The sequence below is a fragment of the Myodes glareolus genome, chromosome X (assembly GCF_982192425.1).
Source record: "Myodes glareolus chromosome X, mMyoGla1.1, whole genome shotgun sequence".
In the NCBI taxonomy this organism is placed as follows: domain Eukaryota; kingdom Metazoa; phylum Chordata; class Mammalia; order Rodentia; family Cricetidae; genus Myodes; species Myodes glareolus.
The window spans coordinates 47,981,394-48,003,094 of NC_142053.1; the positions used below are offsets into that span (position 1 = coordinate 47,981,394).

The following is a 21,701-nucleotide window of genomic DNA, read 5'->3' on the forward strand; positions in this document are numbered from 1 at the left end:
GTTTGGAACTAGAAAGGGACAGATGTGCAGTAACCAACAACAGACCAGAGAAAGCTGGATTAGGAAGCCAACAGCAGCAAGCTGGTTTAGTGGCACAAAGACGAAACTTTGCATGAAGAATAGCAAGAGTCACAGATCTACTCAGCCTGCCCTTTTCTCAGCCTGGCAGGAGATGTGAGGTTTACTTTGGCAGAGTTTTGATGTTTTACAAAAAATGGGGGTGTGTGGGATTTCTCAGTCTTATTCCCTGCTTGGCCCCTAGAATGTTGACAGCAGGGTCTATAAGCCTGCCCCACCCCATATGCCCTGCCCACCAAAAGCAGGAGGGTGCAGGATTCATTCCAAGGGAAATAGATCCAAAAGAAACACCTATAGTTACTGACAGCTGAGATCCAACAATAAAAAGCTGGCACTCTGTTTTATAATCCTACAGCAAAGTTCACCAAGCAACAAATTGCCCCCGCCCCCTCATAGCTTCCCAACATCTTTCAGAACTGAAACTTAAAAGGGAAGTCAAAAGTTTACCAGGTATTCAGGGAAGTACTGAAAGTAATACGACGGCCCTAGCAGAGGCCTGAAACAATGAATCTCAAAGAATTATCCTTCGCACTGAGTTTTTTTTTAAATGTGTTAGCCTGTGGTATCTAGTTGGGGTGTTAGTCCCCTATTATAGGGTACCTTCACTTAAACTTTATATATATATTCTACTGTAGGTTTCCATATGGTATTTTCTTACAGTAGATAGCAATCAATAGAGAGACGCACACACAGTCAACATGCAAAAAATAAGAGACTACATAGTGCTCATCCCATTTAGAATGCCTGTATCATATTCCTCTCCTCAAGGCACATGGATCTTCAGGGAAAAAAGAGTATACAAATCTTAGGACTCAGAGGTAATGAAGGACTTCAAAGAGGCTGTTTTCTGGTCACAACCAGGCTATTATTGCACACATGAACTCACAATGCTGACAGCATTCACTAGACATGTACTAGTTCAATACAGACAAAACCTCAGTATGGAGGAGGAAAGATGGTCATGGAGTTCCACTCCTAGCTGAGGAGCTATTTGCATTTGATAACATTTGATAGAGAGGGGGTGTCCATTTCTTTAATGGTGTAACCCCTGATCTGTCAACCGCATTACAGGGCAGGACTCACATCTAAGAGTCGCTGAGCAGTACGAACTGTACATGACGGGTTAACGAAAAGAAAGAATGTGAAACTGGGTAGCTAAAGAGGTGGCAGTGAATATGAGAAAAGTCAGGGGTGAGGTAATACGCTCAAAATACAATGAATTAATAGAATGTTTTAAAAAGGAAAGTCTCTTGTAAATAAAAGTACAATGCGTAAAGTTCAATTTTTAATAGAGTGATGAACAGAAGATTAGGAAAGAATTAATAAATTCATGCCTATATTCTTAACACTGAAGAGGCTGAGGCAGGAGTATTGTCCAGAGTTTGATGACAGCATGTATGTCAGAGTATCTTCCATGTACAAACAGCTAAAATAAAGACCCTGTCTCAAAGAGACAAAAAATTGTATCCTTGCTCATGTCTGGATTGTTTCTCCTGCTTATTTCCTGTAACAGTTTTAATGTTTCAGGCCTCACATTAAGATATTTGATCTATTTGGAGCTAATAATTGTGCAGGTGGGGGTCTAGCTTCATTCTTCTACATATGAATGCTCATTTTTTTCCAATCACCAATTGCTGAAGAGACTACATTCTCCCCTCCAATATTCTTGGCATCTTTGTAAAAAAAAAATCAGGTGGCAATAGCTGTGGGACTTCACACGTAGATTTTCTATCTAATTTTATCAATGTATGTTTCTGTCTTTAAGTCAGGGATCATTTTAATTAGCTATTCTAGTTAATATCACTCTGTAGCACAACTTGACCAGTCAGTAAAGAAATAATGTGAATGATGGATAAATGTGGCCTCATGAAACTAAAAACATTATCTAGCAAAGGAAATAATTGACTGAGTGGTGAGACAGCCAACAGAGTAGGAAAAAAACCTTTGCTTGCTTTATATCTGCCAGAGGATTAATATCAAGATTATACAAAGAACTCACCAAACAGCAATAAATCAAACAATGCAACCAATAAATGTGTTAATGACATGAATAGATCTCAAAAGATAAAATGTGGGGGCTTGGGTGATAGCTCAGTTGGTAAGTGCTTACTGTGGATGCATGAGGACCTAAGTTCAAGCCTCAGAACCCATGTGGAAAATAGCACGATATGGTAGGTTATACTTATAATTCCAGTGTTGGGAAGGCAAATTCGTAGATACCCAAGGCTCATTGTCCAGCTAGCCTATTTGGTGAATTCTACACCAGTGAGAGAACATATCTCAAAAGACAAAATGGATGAAGACTGAGTAATGGCACCTAAGGTTGTGCCCTGCTCACCACATGCACACACATACAAATGTGCATGGGAAAACACATGTGCACCTTCATACACACATGCATGCATGTATACACACAGATCAAACCCCAAAATAGAAAGATAAAATGCAAGTGAACAGCAATCATGAAAAATGTTCAACTTCAGTAACCACAAAAAATGCAAATAAAAGCTGCATTGTGATTATTACATCTTATCCAAGTCAGAGTGGTAATCATTTAAAAAATAATAAATTCTGGCCAGGATATGGATAAAAAGAAACCCTGTTTTTTTAAATACTGTTAGTGGGAATGTAAACTAGTTATGAAAATCAGTATGGAGGTTGTTAAAGAATGATAAATAGATCTACCATATGATCCAGCTACAGCATTTCTGGTGATTTACCCCAAAGACTCCAAGTCAACATATCACGGTGTTTCGTGTACATCAATATTTACTGTAGCACTATTAATAATAGTCTAGTTATGGAACAACCTAGGTGCCCAACAATAGGAGAATGAAGAAAAATATATGTACGCACATATGTGTATATATGTATGTATTATATATGTAAGTTTGTATGTATGTATGTATTTTGGGGGCCATAAAGAAGAATGAAGTTACTTTGTTCGTTGGAAAATGAATTCATCTAGAGATGTTCATATTAAGCAAGTGAAGCCAGTCTCAATATGCATCATATGCTTTTCTCTCATTTGTAGTTTCTAGATTTATATATAGACTCATAAAATCGGGTATGAGATGAAAATAGGAGTGAAACTTTGAAGAGCAAAAGAGACCAACAGAAGAACACTGAGAAAACGGAGGTGTTAGGGCACATGTGTGCTGTAGCTAGTAGCCTTTAAGATAGCAGCCCACTTGGGCGTGGCCTCTTATACTATAAATACTGATGTAAAGGTCATGCTTGCATTCTCTCCCCGACCCCATTGCTTCTGAATTTGGTTTCTGTTCCCTGTTTGTGCAGAGGATTGTGATCTGTGAGCCTACTCCTAAATAAATAATTCTTTATTACACTCAATTCTAGTAAGAGATTATTTTTATAACTTTCATCTTCATCTGGTGTCCAACATGGTCAATCACATCCACATAAAACCTGAGAGATCTTGGGAAGTAATTTTAGACATAAAAGAACAGAGTTAAGCATAGTTACTTGGTACTAGCATTTTCTCAGGTGGGCTGTTTGCTAGAGGCAAGCATGTCTCATTTAAGAGAGGCTTCCTGACTCAGCTTTAGCTACAAAAATCTTACAGTTCTTTTAAGAGTCCCCACTACCAAACACTTAAATGGTGTTGATGAATAGCCAACAGCATGCTTCTTGGTGGTGGCAGGGATCTTGAAACTCCATGGAGTTGTGGCAATAAATATAGTTCCTTCCAGTACCTCCACCATGAAGCTAGAATCTTAGAAAGCTAAGGAATGGGCTGGATTCAGTCATCAAAGCCATGGCTTTAATCCTAACCATATCACTTAGCATATTAAAGACTCTTGTGGTCAGAAAAAGAGAGATATACAGTGAAGATAGATTCAGATGAAAAAAGAAAAAGGATAAAGTACTTAAAAAAAAGAAAGAAAGAGAATAGTTGGATGTTGTGGCACACCCCTTTAATACCAGTACTTGTGAGGCAGAGGCAGGCAGATCTCTGTGAGTACAAGGACAGCCTGATCTACAGAGTGAGTTCCAGGACAGCCAAAGATACACAGAGAAACCCTGTCTCAAAAAAACCAAAAATTAAAAATAAAAATAAAAGAAATAGAGGTTAAAATAAAGCCACATAAAAATGGAAACTACACAGAGAATCTGGATACTATATGTTATTGTGTTGTCTTTGAATTGTTTGACAGCTGAGGAAGGAGCAACAGCTGCTAAAAGACATTTGATTATAAATGCTGCTGGATTAATACAAACTATATGTTTTGGATAATAGAAGAGTAATGTTTCTGGCAATATGATTTTGCTATATTTTACATTCTAACTACATACAAGGTGTCATTTTTAATAAACAAGATTCAACATTTAATGAAAATAAGGACTGAGGAAATAAAAAGCAGTTGTCTTCAAAAAGAAGGCAAATACAATGACAACTATGGGGAATATGAGGTAGAAGAAAATCGTGGTTTTTTAAATTTTGTTTTTAGACTATGGAAACATGAGTGGGCCTAAAAGCGAATGTGAAACCAACAACTGTGTGGAAAATTGAAGCTATAAAAAACAAGGATGCACATAGCCAAATCACAAATAAGGAGACAAGTTTTTTATTAGAACCAGAAGGAAGGTGGAAGTAAGGAATATGCACATAACTATGTCTAGAAATTTGATATGAGAAGTTGAACATTATCATTTTATACTTACCATTATCTATATAATTTGGCAAGCATGAGCAGAAACACAGCAGTGTTGAAACTTAGGGTGAGTACAATAAGATTTGAAATAGTGTTGTGGAGCTGGATTGAAAAGGAAGCTGATCATAGCATCACAGAGTTAGTACTACACACTCAGTAGTGTGGTGCATAATTGGTTGTGGGATTTTTCTCTACCAAAATTCAGAAAGTCAAATACAGGCATGGGAAAGGGTGGGCTGGTTCAGGTTTGGGATTTCATCAGACTGGGCGATGGGAAGGAGAATTGGGAAAAGAGAGTGATAAATCACAAAGCCCAAACAAGCTTAGAACAAAAGAGAGACAAGAGGTCATTCATAGAAAATAGGAAAGTGTATGTATGACTCAAGACTTAGAGGTCTCAATAAAGTTGAATTTAGAAAGAAGTTGTGGTTAAAAAATGTGATACTTTAGTTTATGATTGTGTGATTCTGAGTGATGAGGATGAGATGTGGTCCAGGACATGACTGGATGAAGTGAATCCAAGTTGGGAGTCTCTGGAGAAGGTATCAGAGAAGGTGGATGACTAGGTGGTTAGAGTATTCCATGGGTTAGTTGTCTGATGAACTTACCAAGATTGATGGCACTACTGATAGGAGGAAGATCATGATTTTAAAACCAGTCTTCAATGAATGAGAGGAAAATATGTAAAGGAGATTATATCTGGCCTAATGGTTTACTGTAACCCCTTGAAGGATTGGTGGCTGTACTGGACAATGATTTCCTTTAGGAGCATTGACTCTGGGCCAATAGGTAGACTATTAATGATCCATGAGTTCTCTGACACTCTGGAAAAATGTTCACGACATTAATTTTCAAAGAACCAAATGATTAAACAAAAGCCCAAGAATTACTATTCTAAGGAATTTGTACAAGAAAAACTAAAATGCAAACATTAAAAACTGTATATACACCTATGTGCATACAGACAACAATAAATGAACTCAGTGGTTTGGAAAAAAGAGAACATATGAAGTAGGGAAGGAAAAGCAGGGTGGGGGCTAGGAAAGGAATTGGAGTCAAGGAAGTAGGAGCGAATTGGATTTATTTTTTAAAAAGTACATAGGCTTAGGAAAGGCACATCCTATCAATGCAGCCCAGAGTTTCTCTTCCATACACCATAACTATAACAGATTGCTCAAGACCTAGCAGGAAACTTAAGGTAGTAGGTATCCCTATACTTGGCTGTGTATTAAAAGAGCTGATGGGGGGCTGGAGAGATGGCTCAGTGGTTAAGAGTACTGACTGCTCTTCCAGAGGACCCGGGTTCAATTCCCAGCACCCACATGGCAGCTCACAACTGTCTGAAGATCCAGTTGCAGGGGATCTGACACCTTCACACTAATGCACATAAAATAAAAAATATCTTAAAAAATAGCTGGTGGGCAGCAAAGACAGAGGAAAGGGTCCAGATATCTGCAGGGTAATTTATCACTGAGGCTCAGTAATTTACCTAGCTGGTAAAAATCTTCAGGTGGCAGCTACTGTACAATGGCTGAAGAGAATTAAGTGACTTTAAGCCAGCCCCCTTTCACAAGAGCAGGCATTTCAAAAGAATATAAGGAGCATATATACCTTTCAGCGATATTTCTTGCAGATTGCAGAAACCGTGCTTGGTCATTTTCCTTCAGGATATGCTCAGCTTGGTTGATGAGGACTGTTGACCGTTCAAGACACTGGCGGCAATTAGCAACCTGCTGTGCCAATTTTCTCAGTTTCATAACCTTAAAAGATTGGGAAAAGAAAAGATGAGATACAACATACTGTGCTTAATTAAAAGCAATAAAATAACATGAAGGAGGTCTGCCCCAGTGACTCTAAGAGTAAGGATTATTAATATCCTATGGCCCCTGCATCAACTGTTCACCTTCTCATCCTGGCTGCTAAGTCTCTTGCCCAATCTATAACTTGATTACTTACTTCACACTCAGGCATTTCTCTGTTATCTACCTCCTCTTCATATTAACAACATTGTTCTGATTGTAAAAGCAATGTATGCTAATTTTTAAAATATTAAATACAAATATAAAAAGAAATTCTACCACCTAGAGATCACCATTGTTACATTTTATTTTGGCAATATATTCCTGCATACATTTAATAAAACTCTCTCATTTTTATTTATGAGAAGCTGTATTTACAAGCATATATTTCTCTAAGTATCTTTACACCTACTACAATGTATTCTTGGAAACTTCAGTTTATGTTAGCTGCAACTACCCAGCATGACACAAAGTATTGGTCATCAAATGAGGTACTTTCAACTTTTCCCATTGTACCCACAGCATGGGCTTTCAATCACCATCATTTACCAGCAGGCTAACAAGTCTAAAAACATACAGAGGTTGCATGGAGACTCTCATCAGACCTCTTTAACCCTTTACTCTTCAGTTCCCTGAATAGAAATCTGCAGTTCTTTGACTCTTTTCTCTCCCTTCATCTGTTATATCTAATAAATTAAATGATGCTGTTTTCTCTCTAGCAAATATTATGCTTTTCCTTTCCATATGTTCTATCACTAGTCTGGTTTACATCTTCTAGAACTCATACCAGAAATCATTGCATGTCTGCAAACTTGAGTTTTTGGCATCAATGTCATCATGTTTTGATCTACCATGCGCATCTCTACCATATCAGATTGAATGCTTCCTATAGAGTCACAACAGTTTCCCAACATCTTCTGTAAGGCCTAAGCAGCCAAGATGGTAGTCACATTTCTTCTGTAATCCCAACCCACGTTTCTACCAGTATTTCTTCCTTTTTATTACCTTAAAATATGGAGGGTAAGGGGTTGTAAAGATGGCTTAGTGGTTAAGAACAATGATTACTTTTCCAGAAGACCTGGGTTCTATTCTCAACACCCACATGTTGGCCTACAACTGACCTTAACTCCAATCCCAAGAGAACCAGTGACCTCTTTTGGCCTCCAAGGACACTGCATGCACATGATACACAGACACACATCCAGGCAAAACACCCATACACACAAAATAAATGTTAAAAAAAAAACTAACTGAAAACATGCTAAAGCAAAATGCCTCAATCTTAAGTAAATAATCATCTGTGTGTGTGCGTGCACACATAACCAACATCCAGGCCAAAGTATAAAATGTTTGCAGCACTCAGAGCTGCCATCATTTTTTATCAGACTCAGCAAAGACCAAACACTTCTTGGTGTCTCTCCCAATGACCTCATTTCTTTTTTGATTTTCTGACTCAATTTCAAACTGCAATTGTCAGGAATGAGCTGAAGTTTTGTAAAAGGTCAGCTGCATGTTGGCTTCCCTGAAGCACTGGGGTTTACCTTTGTCTCTTTGATTTTGACAGCAATCATTTGCTTCCTCTGCTGGATGATCTCTACCAACTCGTCACATTCTTCCATAAGTTTTGCCTCATGCATGGCCGTATTCACCTGCCAAGAAAGGCCAACGTATTAGAAAGGGATTGTTGCTTTTGTCTGTTGCTGAATATAAAAGGTTTGGACTGATAGCTAAACATGCACAACTTCTTCCAGACCTCCCTCAATAAGATCCACTCCTAGAAGAAAGGTAGAGATGATGATATTAATGATGCAAGGGTATTGAAGCACCACAGTTAGGAATCTCTCCAGGCCTCTGGTAGGTCATGATGGTTAATGGAAGGCTGGGCAGAAGGACAGATGAGATGGGGGCATGTTATTCCCACTGTGCAAATCCCTTTACTCAAGCACCTGTCCTCCTGCTGTTCTTTCGAAAAGAAGAATAGAATATGCATGTGTTTCAAGGAAAGAAGATCCTCTTCCACAGGCACAATAATATTAAGATTCCAATGCAACAACGTATTTCTACTGGCTTAAAATGCTTTCCATTTTCCTCGTTCCCTTCTGATTTTAAATATGAGAATGTGCAGATCTATTTTCACACGAAACATATGAATGTGTAGATACTTTTTCACATAGCTGTCATAATGTTTTACTCATATTTCTTGGCTTAGAGAAAAATTCTATTCAATATCTAAATACTTTTCCTATTTTGAGATACTGTCTACATAAAAATATCTCTGCCGCAAAGTCAAGATGGAGTTGAATCAACAGCCACTATTCATTGTCTTTCTGTGGACAGATCTCTTCTTCTCTTCCTCTCTATTACTATTGATAATGGATGGAATGAAGTCCAGATGCATTGCTAAAATGGATGTAGGAGATCATGGGACTCCCCAGATATAATGGGGAAAGAAGAAACAAGTATCTGACTGCTTTGAAAGCAATCTATATGCCAAACACTACACAGAAAAGTAATTCATGTATTAAATTATAATTATAACTTTTAAATACAGAAGCTGTTCTTTTCTTTCACTTCACAAATGCAGAAACAAAGGCTTTGAGAATTTTACTAACTTGCTCCAGGTCGCAACGCTAATTAAGTGGCAAAACCGTATTTCAAATTGAGCTCTTTGAAATGTATGCCTGAGCTGGTTGAGAAGGAACATCGGCAGGGGCTGGCAAGCAAGTTTCAGTTCCATTTCTGCAGCACACAGAGCAGTGACACAGAGAAGCACAATTATCCCAAGAGTCTATTCAAGGACCACTTGAGCAGAGCTCTAGAAAGCTGAGAAATAGACAATGATTTCCTTGAGAGCATCAAAACCCAAGGAGTTAGATTGCTATATTAGCTGGGGAGGAGGGGCTGTAGTGTCAGTCACTCGCTCTCGTCAAAAGATTCCTATACATATTTCAAATTCAGTAAAATATCCACCCTTGGACCTTGCTATCTCCTCTCTCCATCAGCCCTGCTGAATACTTTTAAATGGCTTTATTAATTATTTTAGAATTCCATATATTGTATTTTGATCATATTCACCCTCAACTACTTCCCCTAACTCCTCCCAGATCCACTCCTACCCTCTTTAATTTCCTGTCTTCTTTTCAAAATTTTTTAAAAAAGAAAATAACCCACAAAGTACAATTTGTACTGCCCACATAATACTAGGTTGGGACCATCCACTGGAGTGTCAACCTACCAGGGACCACACCTTTTAAAAAAAAGACAACTGATTCTTCTTTCTGAGAAGTCACCAACTGAACAGAGTTTCTTGGTTCTTGCTGGATAGTGCTATATTTCTTTTTTAAAGGTTTTTTTAAATTTTATGTGCATGAGTGTTTTACCTTCATGTGTGTATGCGTACCATGTATGTTCCTGATGCTTTGGTTTCTGATAATCATTATCCCCTTTGCACTACCCATCTTCATTCTGGCATCCCTTTTCTTCGATCATTTCAGATTTCTTATTGTTTCTTTAGAATGCCATGAATTTGTATGCCCTATACTTTTCCCTGAGATTATCCTTTTATTTGACAAGGCATATCCTCATTTATTGAATAAACTTATATTTATCTTCGAAGGACAAACTCAGTAATCATCCCTTCTGTAACTTTTTCTCACTGGTAACTGCACAATCAATTACTCTCCCATCTATATTTACATAATATTTTCCATATAATTCAGTAACTCTGCTTACTATTTCATATTACTGCAATTGTATTAGTGTGTCTTTCCCACTTAATCATAAAGTCTGGAGGCAGAGACTGTGTTTTGTTTATCTCCAGAATAGAGAATGGTATATAGTACACACTATGTCAGTATCTGTTGGAGTGAATGGAGTGGTAATTCCCCCAAAAGCATCTTTTACTGCTTGTGTGATATGTCCAGTTGGTTCTCTGCTCTATATATGATACCTAAAGATTAACTTTTCATTTTTCCCTCCATGTTTACTCTCCACTTTTGATTTACTATCTTTTTATCAATAATGTTATTACAGTTACTTGGGTTTAGTAACTTTTTCAAAAAACGTTTTTTATTTTAATTTTGATATTATTATATAATCACATAATTTCCCCTTCCCTTTCTTCCCTCCTACCTCTTCCGTATACCCCTCCTTACTCACCTTCAAATTCATGGTTTCTTTCCTCACTAATTGTTGTTACATGCATATATAATATATATACATATATAATTCTAACTATATATGTATAATTCTACTTGTATGTATCTTTTTATGGTTCACCATTTGGAATTAGATAACCAACTGATGTGCACTTCCTTGGGGAAGATTATTTCTCCCAATTTTAGCATTCCTTAGCTGCCTTTGTGTAGTGTTGAGGCCTCATGGTCTTTCCCCCATCCACCTTGGCATGTATATTGTTGTCCTTGCTCAGTTCACGTATAGGAAGTCATGTTGGTGAGACTTTATGGGTGTGGCATCTGAGATCACTAGGGAACAGCAAACTTGTCCCTCATAGTCACATGTAAATTTTCAACAGTCCCAAAGCCCTACTGACATTTAAATCTCCCTAAATTTTCTCTAGTAATAAAATGAGAATTTGAGTCAAGTTGCAAATACATTGAGTCCTTTATTACTCTTTGTACACTTTTGAAAAGGCCTCTTTAACTAAGTTCTCTGCTCTCAAAGTCATTGTTACTACTTGCAGCCCCATAACTCTTCCTTTGCCTTCTTCATCAAACATTTATTAAGCACCCTTTGTGGAATGCATTCTGCTAAGGCCCTGTCTTCAAACAATTAGCAATCTAGATGAGGAAGAATGGTGTGTATGTATGTGTGCATGCATGCGTGAGAGAGGGAGAGAGAGAGAGAGAGAGAGAGAGAGAGAGAGAGAGAGAGATCAAAGTAGCATAAGATAAATGTCAACTGAGCCATGCCAACTCTAAACACAGAAACTGAAAGAAAACACCATGCTCTTAGCGAACAAGTGGAAAAGATCCCAGAATGAGATGGGATGTGTTAGAGATTTAAAAGTTAAAAAGGAAGGACATTTCAAACCAAGCAACAAGGCTTGAATGAGATACCATATCAAGAACTTTACTCTATATGCAATATGATATTCTTAAAAACATTATTTTTTAAGAATTATTTTTTTATTTTTATGTATACATACATGCCTGTGCCTGTATGTGCATGTTAGTAGGATACCCACAGAGGCCAGAAGAAAAAGGAGCTAGAGTCACAGTGGTTGTAAGCTGTCTGACATGAATATTCAAGAACTAAACTCTAGTCTTCTGAAAGAGCCGTAAGCTATCCTAACCACCGAGTCATCTCTCCACCAAATATTCTTGAGAAGAAGAAAAGTAGGATGATGGATGTCTTCAGTTAATATTTTTTTAAAGAAGAGGAAATATCATTATTGGCATGCCAACATGGGCCAACTACATTCACATAAAACCTGAGAAAGCTTAGAAAGGAATTATAGACACAAAAGAACAGAGTTAAGCATGGCTTCTTGGTAGCTGACATTTTTTTCAGATGGACTCTGTTTGCTGGCGGCAAGCAGGAGTGCTGAGACTCCTTTAAGAAAAAGCTTACTGACTCAGCATAAGAAATGGCGGCTTCCTGGTTCAGGCAGCACGAATTCAGCCTTTTTTAGGAGGCCAAACACTTGAATGGGATTTGTGGGCAACATTCTGTAAGTTACTTGGTGGCAGCATGAGCCAACTGGCCCCCACTCAGTAGTCTCAGAAACAGTGAACAGACCTCTGCCATGTTGGACTGGGTGGGGCCAAAAGGCAAAGCAGCCTTAGTCCTTACCATGCTGCTTAGCATTTTAAGAAGCAGTACTGGTCAGAAAAGGATTACAGATATGCAATAAAGACAAATTCAGATGGAAAAGACCTCTAAATGGATTGCAGTGCTGAATAAATATATGTAGGCTTGGGAGAAATAAGAAATAGTTATAAAACCAAATAAATGGTTTGAAAAAAGTAAAGACTTTAATGAGACAGAATACAGACAGTCATGGATTAAAGGAGTAAAGAAACATAAGCCACATAAAGATGGAATATACACAGAGAATCTGAATTATGTTTACTACTGTGTTTTCTTTGAATTTTTTGACTGTGATTGAGCTAAGTACAGAGAGACATTTTATTTTACAGGCTGCTAAGCTAAAGCAACATATATATTTTAAAAGTATCTTGACTTCAAAATTTGGGTCTAAGGATATGTTGCTTTGGAAAAGAGGTTCTGATTTTGTTTCCACAGAAGATGAGAACCTGTGGATTCCTTCCAGGCTAATGTGATTTGATGGACCAAGATCCCCTGAAAGGTCTCTGTAAACCCCTAAAATTATTTTGCCCAACAAAAAGCAGGAAGTATTTTGGAAAGAACTATGTCAAAACTCCCAAATATTGTTTATAAAGAGATGAATACTTTGCAATGGTATAGATCTTGGTCTATTGATACAAATTTAAGCTCTATTTTGTTATATATATGTATGTATATATATATTCTCTTGATTAAGGTATTGTGTATGTGTAGCTCATTTAAAACGTAATGTATAATTAAGAAATATAAGTTAATAGATAATCATCTATAGTAGTTAAACTTCTTGTCATGTTATTTAGGTTATATATATATATATATATATATATATATATATATATATACATTTCAGTTAGACAGGTATTCTTCGAATCTTTCAAAGACTAACAGAATATGGCATTTAAAATGTTTTAAAAACTTAGAACTTTTCATGGGTTAAGAAATGGGTTAATTTAAGATATAAGAGCTAGCCAATAAGAAGTGTAAGATAATAGGCCAAGCAGTGTTGTGATAATACAGTTTCTGTGTGACCACTTCAGTTCTAGGAATAAACAAGCAGCCTCTACCAGCAACCATTAGTTCAGTTGGTGTAATAACAAACTTAAGGATGACTTAGGAAGTTATTGGATATGAACAGAACATGTATATCAAAGATTAGAAACCATTCCATGATAGTTAATATTTATTGTAAACATGATTGGGTTTAAACTCACCCCTAGTGCAGGCAGCACCACACTATGGTCTAGGGCCTTAGATTGAATAAGAAAGAGAAAGTGAGCTGACCAGCATTTGTCTTTCTGTACCTCTTGACTGTTGACCCGATGTGGCCATCTGGTTCACATTCCTGCCATTCCTTCTCTGCCACATAGACTATGTCTTTAAACTATCAACCAAAATGAACCCTTCTTTACTTCAATTGCTTTATCAGGTATTTGGTCACAGTAACAAGACAAGTAACTACTACTCTTTGCTTCCTTAAAACTCTCCGATTAACCAACAAATTCCTTGAGGAGAGATTTTCCACTTTGTGCCTTCCAAAGTACTTGGAACAATGTCTTGTAAAAAATGAATACTTACAGAACATTTGTTGATAGAATTGGTCAAGTGAAATATAAAGCAACAAGGAGGCCAAACTTCAGAAAATATGCCACAGTAAATATATTTTGTTGAAAAAAATTAGGTTGAAGTGTAGAAGCTAAGATGGGAAGGGACTTGGAATCATTACATCAGGGGAGATTTAAAAAAAAAACAAGAACAACTAGTAGAGCAGAAAGTTGGCTGAAGAGGCAACATTCCAAATCAAAGCTAAAGCAATGACATTAAAATGTTTCCATGTCAAGAAGCAGCCCAGAAGAGCAATGTCTTGAAATGTTTTCCGAACAGGAAAAACTCCAGGGAAAATTTGTCTTCATGATGTGAATAAAACAACTCAAATTACTTGGAAGGTATTTGAAAGCCCAATGTTTTGTTTGCAGTTTTATCTGAATATGCATCAAGGTTATTTTAGCTATATAGGAACTCAGGTTCTCTCATTAAATGTCTTTGGTAGATTGGTTAGTATGTTGAAGACTCCAGCTCTTTGAACTTTGCTATTTGCTTTGAGTTAGTGGGCTTGGGTAAGGGATTTTATATAAAGTTTATGCTAGATTTTATGAATAACAATCCATCCCCTTTAGAACCCACAGAGACAGCTGATCTGAGCTAGTGAGAGCTCACAGACTCTGAACTGACAGCTTGGAAACCTGCAAGGGACTGAACTAGACCATATGCATGTGGATGACAGTTCTGTAGCTTGGCCTGCTTGTGGGGCCCCTAGCAGTGTGTTCAGGACCTGTCCTTGATGTATGAGTTGGCTCTTTGGAAACCTGTTCCCCATGCAGGGAAGCCTCACCCAGCCTTGATGCAGGGGGAGGAGCTTGGTCCTGCCTCAGTGTGATATGACATGCTTTGTTGACTCCCATGGGAAATCTGCTCCTTTCTGAATGGAGGAGGTGTGGATGGGGGTGTGTGGACGGGAGGTGGGGGATGGAGCAGGAAGAGAGAAGGAAGGGGAAACTGTGGTTGGTATGTCAAATAAATGAAAAAATTTAATGAGAAGAAAAGCTATGAGACAATTTATTATCGTGGAAAGAAAAAAATAAGACTAGTGAGCTCAGAGACAAGGACAGATGCAAGGCCATGCTCATTTCTTCATGCTTTAATCTGTCCTTAAATTAATAAATTATTCATAAATTATTTTGGAACAAATGACATTTGTAGTGAATGAACAAAAAAGATGTAGATATGTTGATAGATATTTGATAGATTGATTTTTTCCAAAGATCTGCTAGTTGCACATACTAAATTGTCTTTAATGAACATGAAAAGAAATAAAAATATCAAATTGCTTAATTTGAAAAAAATATCCCCCTTAAAGATATCATTGGGGCAATTCTGCCAACCTATTTTTGTGAATCCACCTACTTCAAAAGACTCTGAGGGGCAGTTTGTGATATTTAAAACAAAGGATCCCAACTCACTCTTTCAAAGACTAAGCACTAGGTATATAGGCCATCCTGGCAAGTTCCCAGGTCTTCTTCTTGGTTCCATGCTGTTTTACTTTCCTCTCAATTGCAGCAAGAACTGGGACTTGCATGTTTTTAGCAGCTGTACACCACTCATCCTTTTTGAGTAGTGAGGATTAAAACTAAGACCTCATACATGCTAAGCAAACCCTCTACTGCTGAAAATTCCCCAGCTCCAAGACTGATTGTAAAGCAAGGTCTCATCTTGTCAAATGCCCACCCTTCTCTAGTGCAAATTCACAAATTCCTTTGCTGAGAGGATTTTGACTGGGGGAGCACTGCAAGGAAACAAATATATGGGGTGATTACAAATGTCATGTGTTACAAAGACCCTTTTTTAGTGTAAATAGTTATTTTGGCAAGTACTTAAACTCTATATTGGAATGGAGGTGGGCTAGAACTCTAGCTCCTTTCAGAGATGCTGCATTAACTCCTTTCCTTGCTACTACTCCACACCTGACAAGAGCAACTTAAGGAAGAGCTTGCTTTGCTCAAGGTCCAAGGGTACCTCATGGCAGGTGAATCCTAGAAGGTAGCATTTGAGACAGCTAGTTAGTTTCATCCACAGTCGGATGCAAAGGATGGTATGTGCTAGTGTTTAGCTGCCTTTCGCCTTTGCATCCACTCTATGACTTCCCACAGATGCCTTCCACAATTCAAGGGAATCTTCTCACCATAATGAACTCACTCTAGATCATTGTTCCCAGGAATGCCCAGAGATTTGTCTCCTTGCTGTTCTAAATCCTCTCAACTGACAATCAATAAACCATCACAAATGCATTGGACAATTTTAGGGGGAAATCCCTCATGTGCTCATTCTCCAAGTCTTTGCTTTATTCCTGTGTTTAAAGTTCGTCAGCCTTCTCTCTGTCTTGGCGAGAAACGGCCTCACCCACGCCCTCCCCTCCACTGTCATATTATATTTCAGTCCTGTAGAGAGTTGTGCAGGAGTTCAGAAGGTATTGAGATTACTTGTTCAGCTGGAACAATCCCCATGTAGCGGTAAATTATCCCACATACCCAGACTCAAATGAATATCATTTTTTTTATGTCCGTGTTCTCCGCTTGACAAGTTACTGCCAACCAAGAAGTCATCTACTTAAACAGATCATCATCTTCCTGGAAATTTCTAAAATTCCAGCATTAAAGATTATTTGGAGAACTTTGTGTTTCAGCAAACAATGAGTGCCTGCCATTTACAAGGAGTGGAATGCAATGATGAAAAACATGACTTCTGCCTTTGAGAAACTCAATGTTTAGTAGAAAGAATGAAGTGTGAAGGCAACTAATTCTAATTTAAAGAACACTCACTATAACGGAGTACAACATAGTCCTAATGAGAACATACCAGGAAGCATCGGATTTTGCCAGCGGAAAAAGATCATCAAGGACGGTTATGATAGGTTTCCTATCTCTAATCTGGCTTAGATGAATAAGCAATAGTTGAGCTTGAAGAAGTGGGGCTAAAGGGAGAGGAGGCCAGGCAGAGAATGGTGTGAATAGAGTAAGCAAAAGCATTAGGAGGAGCAGTAGAGAATGTGCTGACGGAGCAGATCAGATTGCAGACGCAATGAAGTAAGGCTGGAAGTAGCGATGCAGGGGTTGGAAGACAGTCCGGTGGGTACACTGCTTGTTGCCCAGCATGAGGACCGGATTTCACATCGCTAACGTGCCTGCAAAAAGTCAGGTGTAGTGACAAGCACCTGTAACCCCACTGCAGTGGGGGAAAGGACAGACAGAGATCCTGGAGCTCACTGACCAACAGAAAGTCTAGCCAAACAGCAAGCTTCAGGTTCAGCAATGAGACCACGATCTCAAAAAGAAGGTGTCAAGGGATTGAAAGTGCATTTGAATGTTTTCTTCTGGTCTCTACAGGCACATGCACACACAGGCACATGCACACACAGGCACATGCTCCTGCACATATATGTACACACACAGACACACACACACACGCGCGCACGCACGCACACACATGCATACACACTGTTTAACAAGGAGATTTCAAATCAGGCAAAGTGGCTTGCTTTTATACTTACAATGCTCAAGAGACAGAAGGTTTCTGAGATTAATGCCACCATGAAATACAAGGCAAAATGGTGTTTTATTAAAGAAAAGAAAGAAACAGAGCTGGGGTAATGACTCTGTGGACACAGTGCTTGCCATGCAAACATGAGTACCCCAACTAAGATTTCTAGAACACGCATAAAGAAACTATGCATGGCAGTATGCACCTTCACTGCCAGTGTTGAAGAAAAACAAGAAAGAAGATGGTGCCTAGAACTCACTGACCTGCTTGTCCTGCTGAATTGCTATGTTCCAGATTCAGTGAGACACCCTGTCTTAGAAAATAAGGCAGGGAGGAGTAGAAGAAATCATTTGGTATTATTAGCCTCTTACCTCCACACGTGTACACACATGCACATGTACACACACATGCTTATACACACAAAAAGGAAAAGCACGAAGGTTGCAGATATACTTTGCAAAGATGTGCTGCCATTTTGAGTCAGGATCTTGGTGCTATAATAACACCCAAAGTATTATAAACAGAACAGAGGGGAGAGAAATCAGGCACAGGACTCAAAGAAGTTGGAGGGAACGCCACAATCTCCGCACCTCCTGCTTTCCCATTACTGTTCTATCCCACCTTCTCAAACTCCATAACATCAGAGAGAAGAGTCCGAGTTGGAAGTCGTTCAGTATGCAGTTGCTTTCTGGACGAGAGAGATGAGAAGGAAAAGGGAGAGGTAAATTGGACAGCTGATGAATTACCAAGAAGCTGTTAAGAACAGATTTGCCATCTTACAAAGTTGCAAAAAAAATCATTGCTTTTTACAATGATGCTTTCAAGAAAATGCAATGTTTATGAAGCAGATATAGTACTGACGGTGGCAGCATCAAAGCCAAGGTGTTAAGCCAGATCATGCTTTAAGGACATACACAAACAGGCCCCATCATCAGCACCGGCACCTCCAGCAGACAGCTGCTAGGTTCAAATGAATACAGGGAAAGAAAGAAATCTTTTATGTTGTTTTCAAACCACCACAACATTTCAAAGACACGACTGAAGCTTTAAATAAAAATAACTAAAGGAAGCAGGACTTTCTCCAATATGTCTGCTTTGTTCCTTTAGATTTGGAGGAGGGTGGCCACCTCAAGAACTAAGGAACATATGAAACTATTAATATGTTTTTTAGCTCCCTGTACTTGGGTAACTACCAAGGGTTACTTGGGCATAGTTAAGCAATTCACAATCTCAGCTCTTAAGCTGTTTTCTCTGGTAAGGCAGGGGCATGAGAGATTAGGACGTGGATGGGGTATGGCTGCTGGAGCCAGACAAGTTGGCAATGGAAGCTACGCCATGTCTAGTGGTGTAAGAATGCTAATGAGTTGGGCACCAGTCAGATATTGACTAAGAGACAAATTTCCTGTCGGCTTGTGGGATAGGTACACAGTACTTAACACTTTCTGCTGCTTCTCACTCTCTAATTGCTTCATGTATTTTTAGGTTCTTTACTTCTCCCACTAGCCCTCTGCAGAAGGCGTGAGCAGTCATTACTGTTTCTGAAGAAAATTAGGAAATACAGAGGCTGTACAACTTGCACAAGGTCATATAGCTAGAGTCAAAACCAGGATTTTAAACTAGGCAGTCTGTTCCTGTCTATGATTTTAATCACCGTATGTGTGTGGGAAGGGGTAGAAGGGAGGGAGGGAGGGAGGGAAAGAGGGAGGGAGGAAGGGAGGGAGGGAGGGAGGGAGGGAGGGAGGGAGGGAGGGAGAGAGACAGACAGACAAGCAGGCAGGCAGGAGACAAAGGCAGAGAAAACAGGCTTCTCTTTCTCTTAGTAATTCCTCTCAAGGCAATCACATTCTCTAAAATTATTGTCTTGGAATGCTTTGTGTATGTGTTTTCTTAGTTTTGTGGGAAAATATAACAAACACATAATGTAACATATGTAGAAATGTGAACGATGTACACATGCGTATTTTTACATATGTGTCCCATGCTTATTTTACCCTTGTCTAGCTAGCAAAAATCTCGACAGTATAGGGATGGGACAATTTGCTCCACATATCTGTCTTAAGAATGGCCTTTCTAACATAATTGCACATGACAATTCTGCGCTGCTTTTGGAAAACTTTTTCCTCCAGGGATCAGACCATCAAACCTTTCTAGCCTTCAGGTTTTCCAGTGTCTCCCTCAATATACCATTTATACAAGGCAATTGCTTAGGACATGAAAGAAAAAAGCAGGAAAGGTACAATTTAGGTTTGGCATCTATCATTTTATGTACACAGTAAAATTTCTATGTGAAATGAGGGAGAGACCTACTTTTAAAAAAGGAATATCTTCAGAACCATGAGCAGATTAGCTATGAAATGGGTTGGCAAAAACCCATAGATTTCTACTTCATTGCTTTCTAAAATATGAATCCTGGAAGGAGGATGGAATCATCCAAAATTGTATTAGTAAAAAACGACAGAGCCGGCCTAGAGCTAGGTCTTTGAACTCCTTATCTGGTTGGTATTCCTTCCCCTCTACTACTTGTCTGCTACACAGCAATTGGCTATAAACCAGTTAGGAGACACCAAAGTCTCTAGCTCATACGTCTATGCATTTACTCTACAAAAAGGAACATTTATGGAAGTGTGCACACACAACTTACATGAACTATTATAGTAGACCCAAACTAAAAACAACTGAAATATTCCTTGCTAAGAGCAAGGATAAGCAAACAGTGGAATATTCACACAATAGAATACCCTCCCAACTATATCAAATCATAGAAAAAAGAAAGCTATTGATACAAGTTGAATGGATCACAGAAACATTATGATGAGTGACACAGAAAATCATAATATTTTGAATACTGTATGATTCCATTTACAAAACATTACAGAAACTACAAAATTAAAATGATGAACAGACCAGTGATTGTAAGGAAGGGAGATGTGACTACACTACAAATTGGTAGCACATGGTGTTGACGAGATGACTCCATGGTTAAGAGTATTCATTGGCTGTTCTCGCAAAAGAGCTGAGTTTGGTTCCTAGCACCCACATCTGCTGCTTCTTAACCATTTGTAATGTCAGATCCAGGGATCCCAACACTCTCTCCGGACCTCTGTGAGCATCAGACATGCAAGTAGTGCACAGACATACATGCAGACAAAACAACAAACACATAACTAAATAAACAAACACATCTACTTTTTAATAAGAGGCAGCACAAGTGAGTTTGAAGTGGAGATGATGAAACAATACTGTCCTAATTATGGTGGTGATTATAAGAATGTATATGACAAAATAAACATGCTCCCTCCACAAATAAAAAGCAAACCAAGGAAGAGAACTCTCTAGAGTCCCCATAAGGATTTTGGCAGGTCTGGAGAGGCAACATTTCTATAGTTTTCTGAAATTCTAACAATTACATATATTTGATAAAATAGTTGGATCCAATATAATCTCAGTCTCTTTTTATATCTCTGCCTCTCCCCACAAATCATCCTGTACCCCACTTAATAAGAATATTGGGTTTTTAAATTTATGTCACCCTCCAATCTGAACGCAAGCTCCTAAAGATGAAGGCATTGCCTCATTCACTACTATACCCACAATACGGCCTAACATACTGTAGGCGAGTTATAAATATGTGTTGAAAGGCCAGGCGGTGGTGACACACGCCTTTAATCCCAGCACTCAGGAGGCAGAGGCAGAGGCAGGCAAATCTCTGAATCTGTTAAAAAGAATCAATGAATATGGGTGTGCTTGGCCTAAAATCAAGGTATAATGGAAAAGTCTACACAGCTAACTTTCCACATCCATAACTTCCGTACCAGTGGATTTAATCAATCTCATATTTAAAATATCTGAGGCATGCTTTGTTCAAGCCCATGGGAGGCCTGCTCCTTCCTGAATGAATATGAAGGAGGAGTAGAAGGGAGGGCGGTAGATGGGAAGAGGGGACCAGAAGGAGAGGAGGGAGGGTAAACTGCGCCCGGTATGTAAAATAAATGAAAAAAGTTATTCAAATAAAACAAAAGAATGGACTGAAAGGGGAAAATATCTGAACAAATTTGATTCTGGATTGAGTATGTACAGATATCTGATCTTATTCCCAAGCAATATAGTACAACAACTATTTATATAGAATCCACACTGTGCTATTATAAGTAATCTACAAATATTTAAAGTATAAGGAAGGCTATCTTTAGATTGTATGAAAATACTAAACCATGCTATGCCAAGGACTTGA

The 21,701-nt window shown here is 38.5% G+C and overlaps 1 protein-coding gene across 3 annotated transcripts in view; it reads right to left on the reverse strand.

Moving 5' to 3' along the window:
- Positions 1 to 21,701, reverse strand: part of Mid2 (midline 2) — a 101,496-nt gene that overhangs the window by 26,018 nt on the left and 53,777 nt on the right. For all 3 annotated transcript variants that reach the window (XM_048428497.3, XM_048428496.3, XM_048428498.3), the window contains exons 4-5: positions 8,092 to 8,199; positions 6,363 to 6,511 (exon numbers count right to left, since the gene is read on the reverse strand). In XM_048428497.3, the coding sequence (XP_048284454.1) occupies positions 6,363 to 6,511; positions 8,092 to 8,199 (257 nt within the window). The remainder of the gene's footprint in view (positions 1 to 6,362; positions 6,512 to 8,091; positions 8,200 to 21,701) is intronic.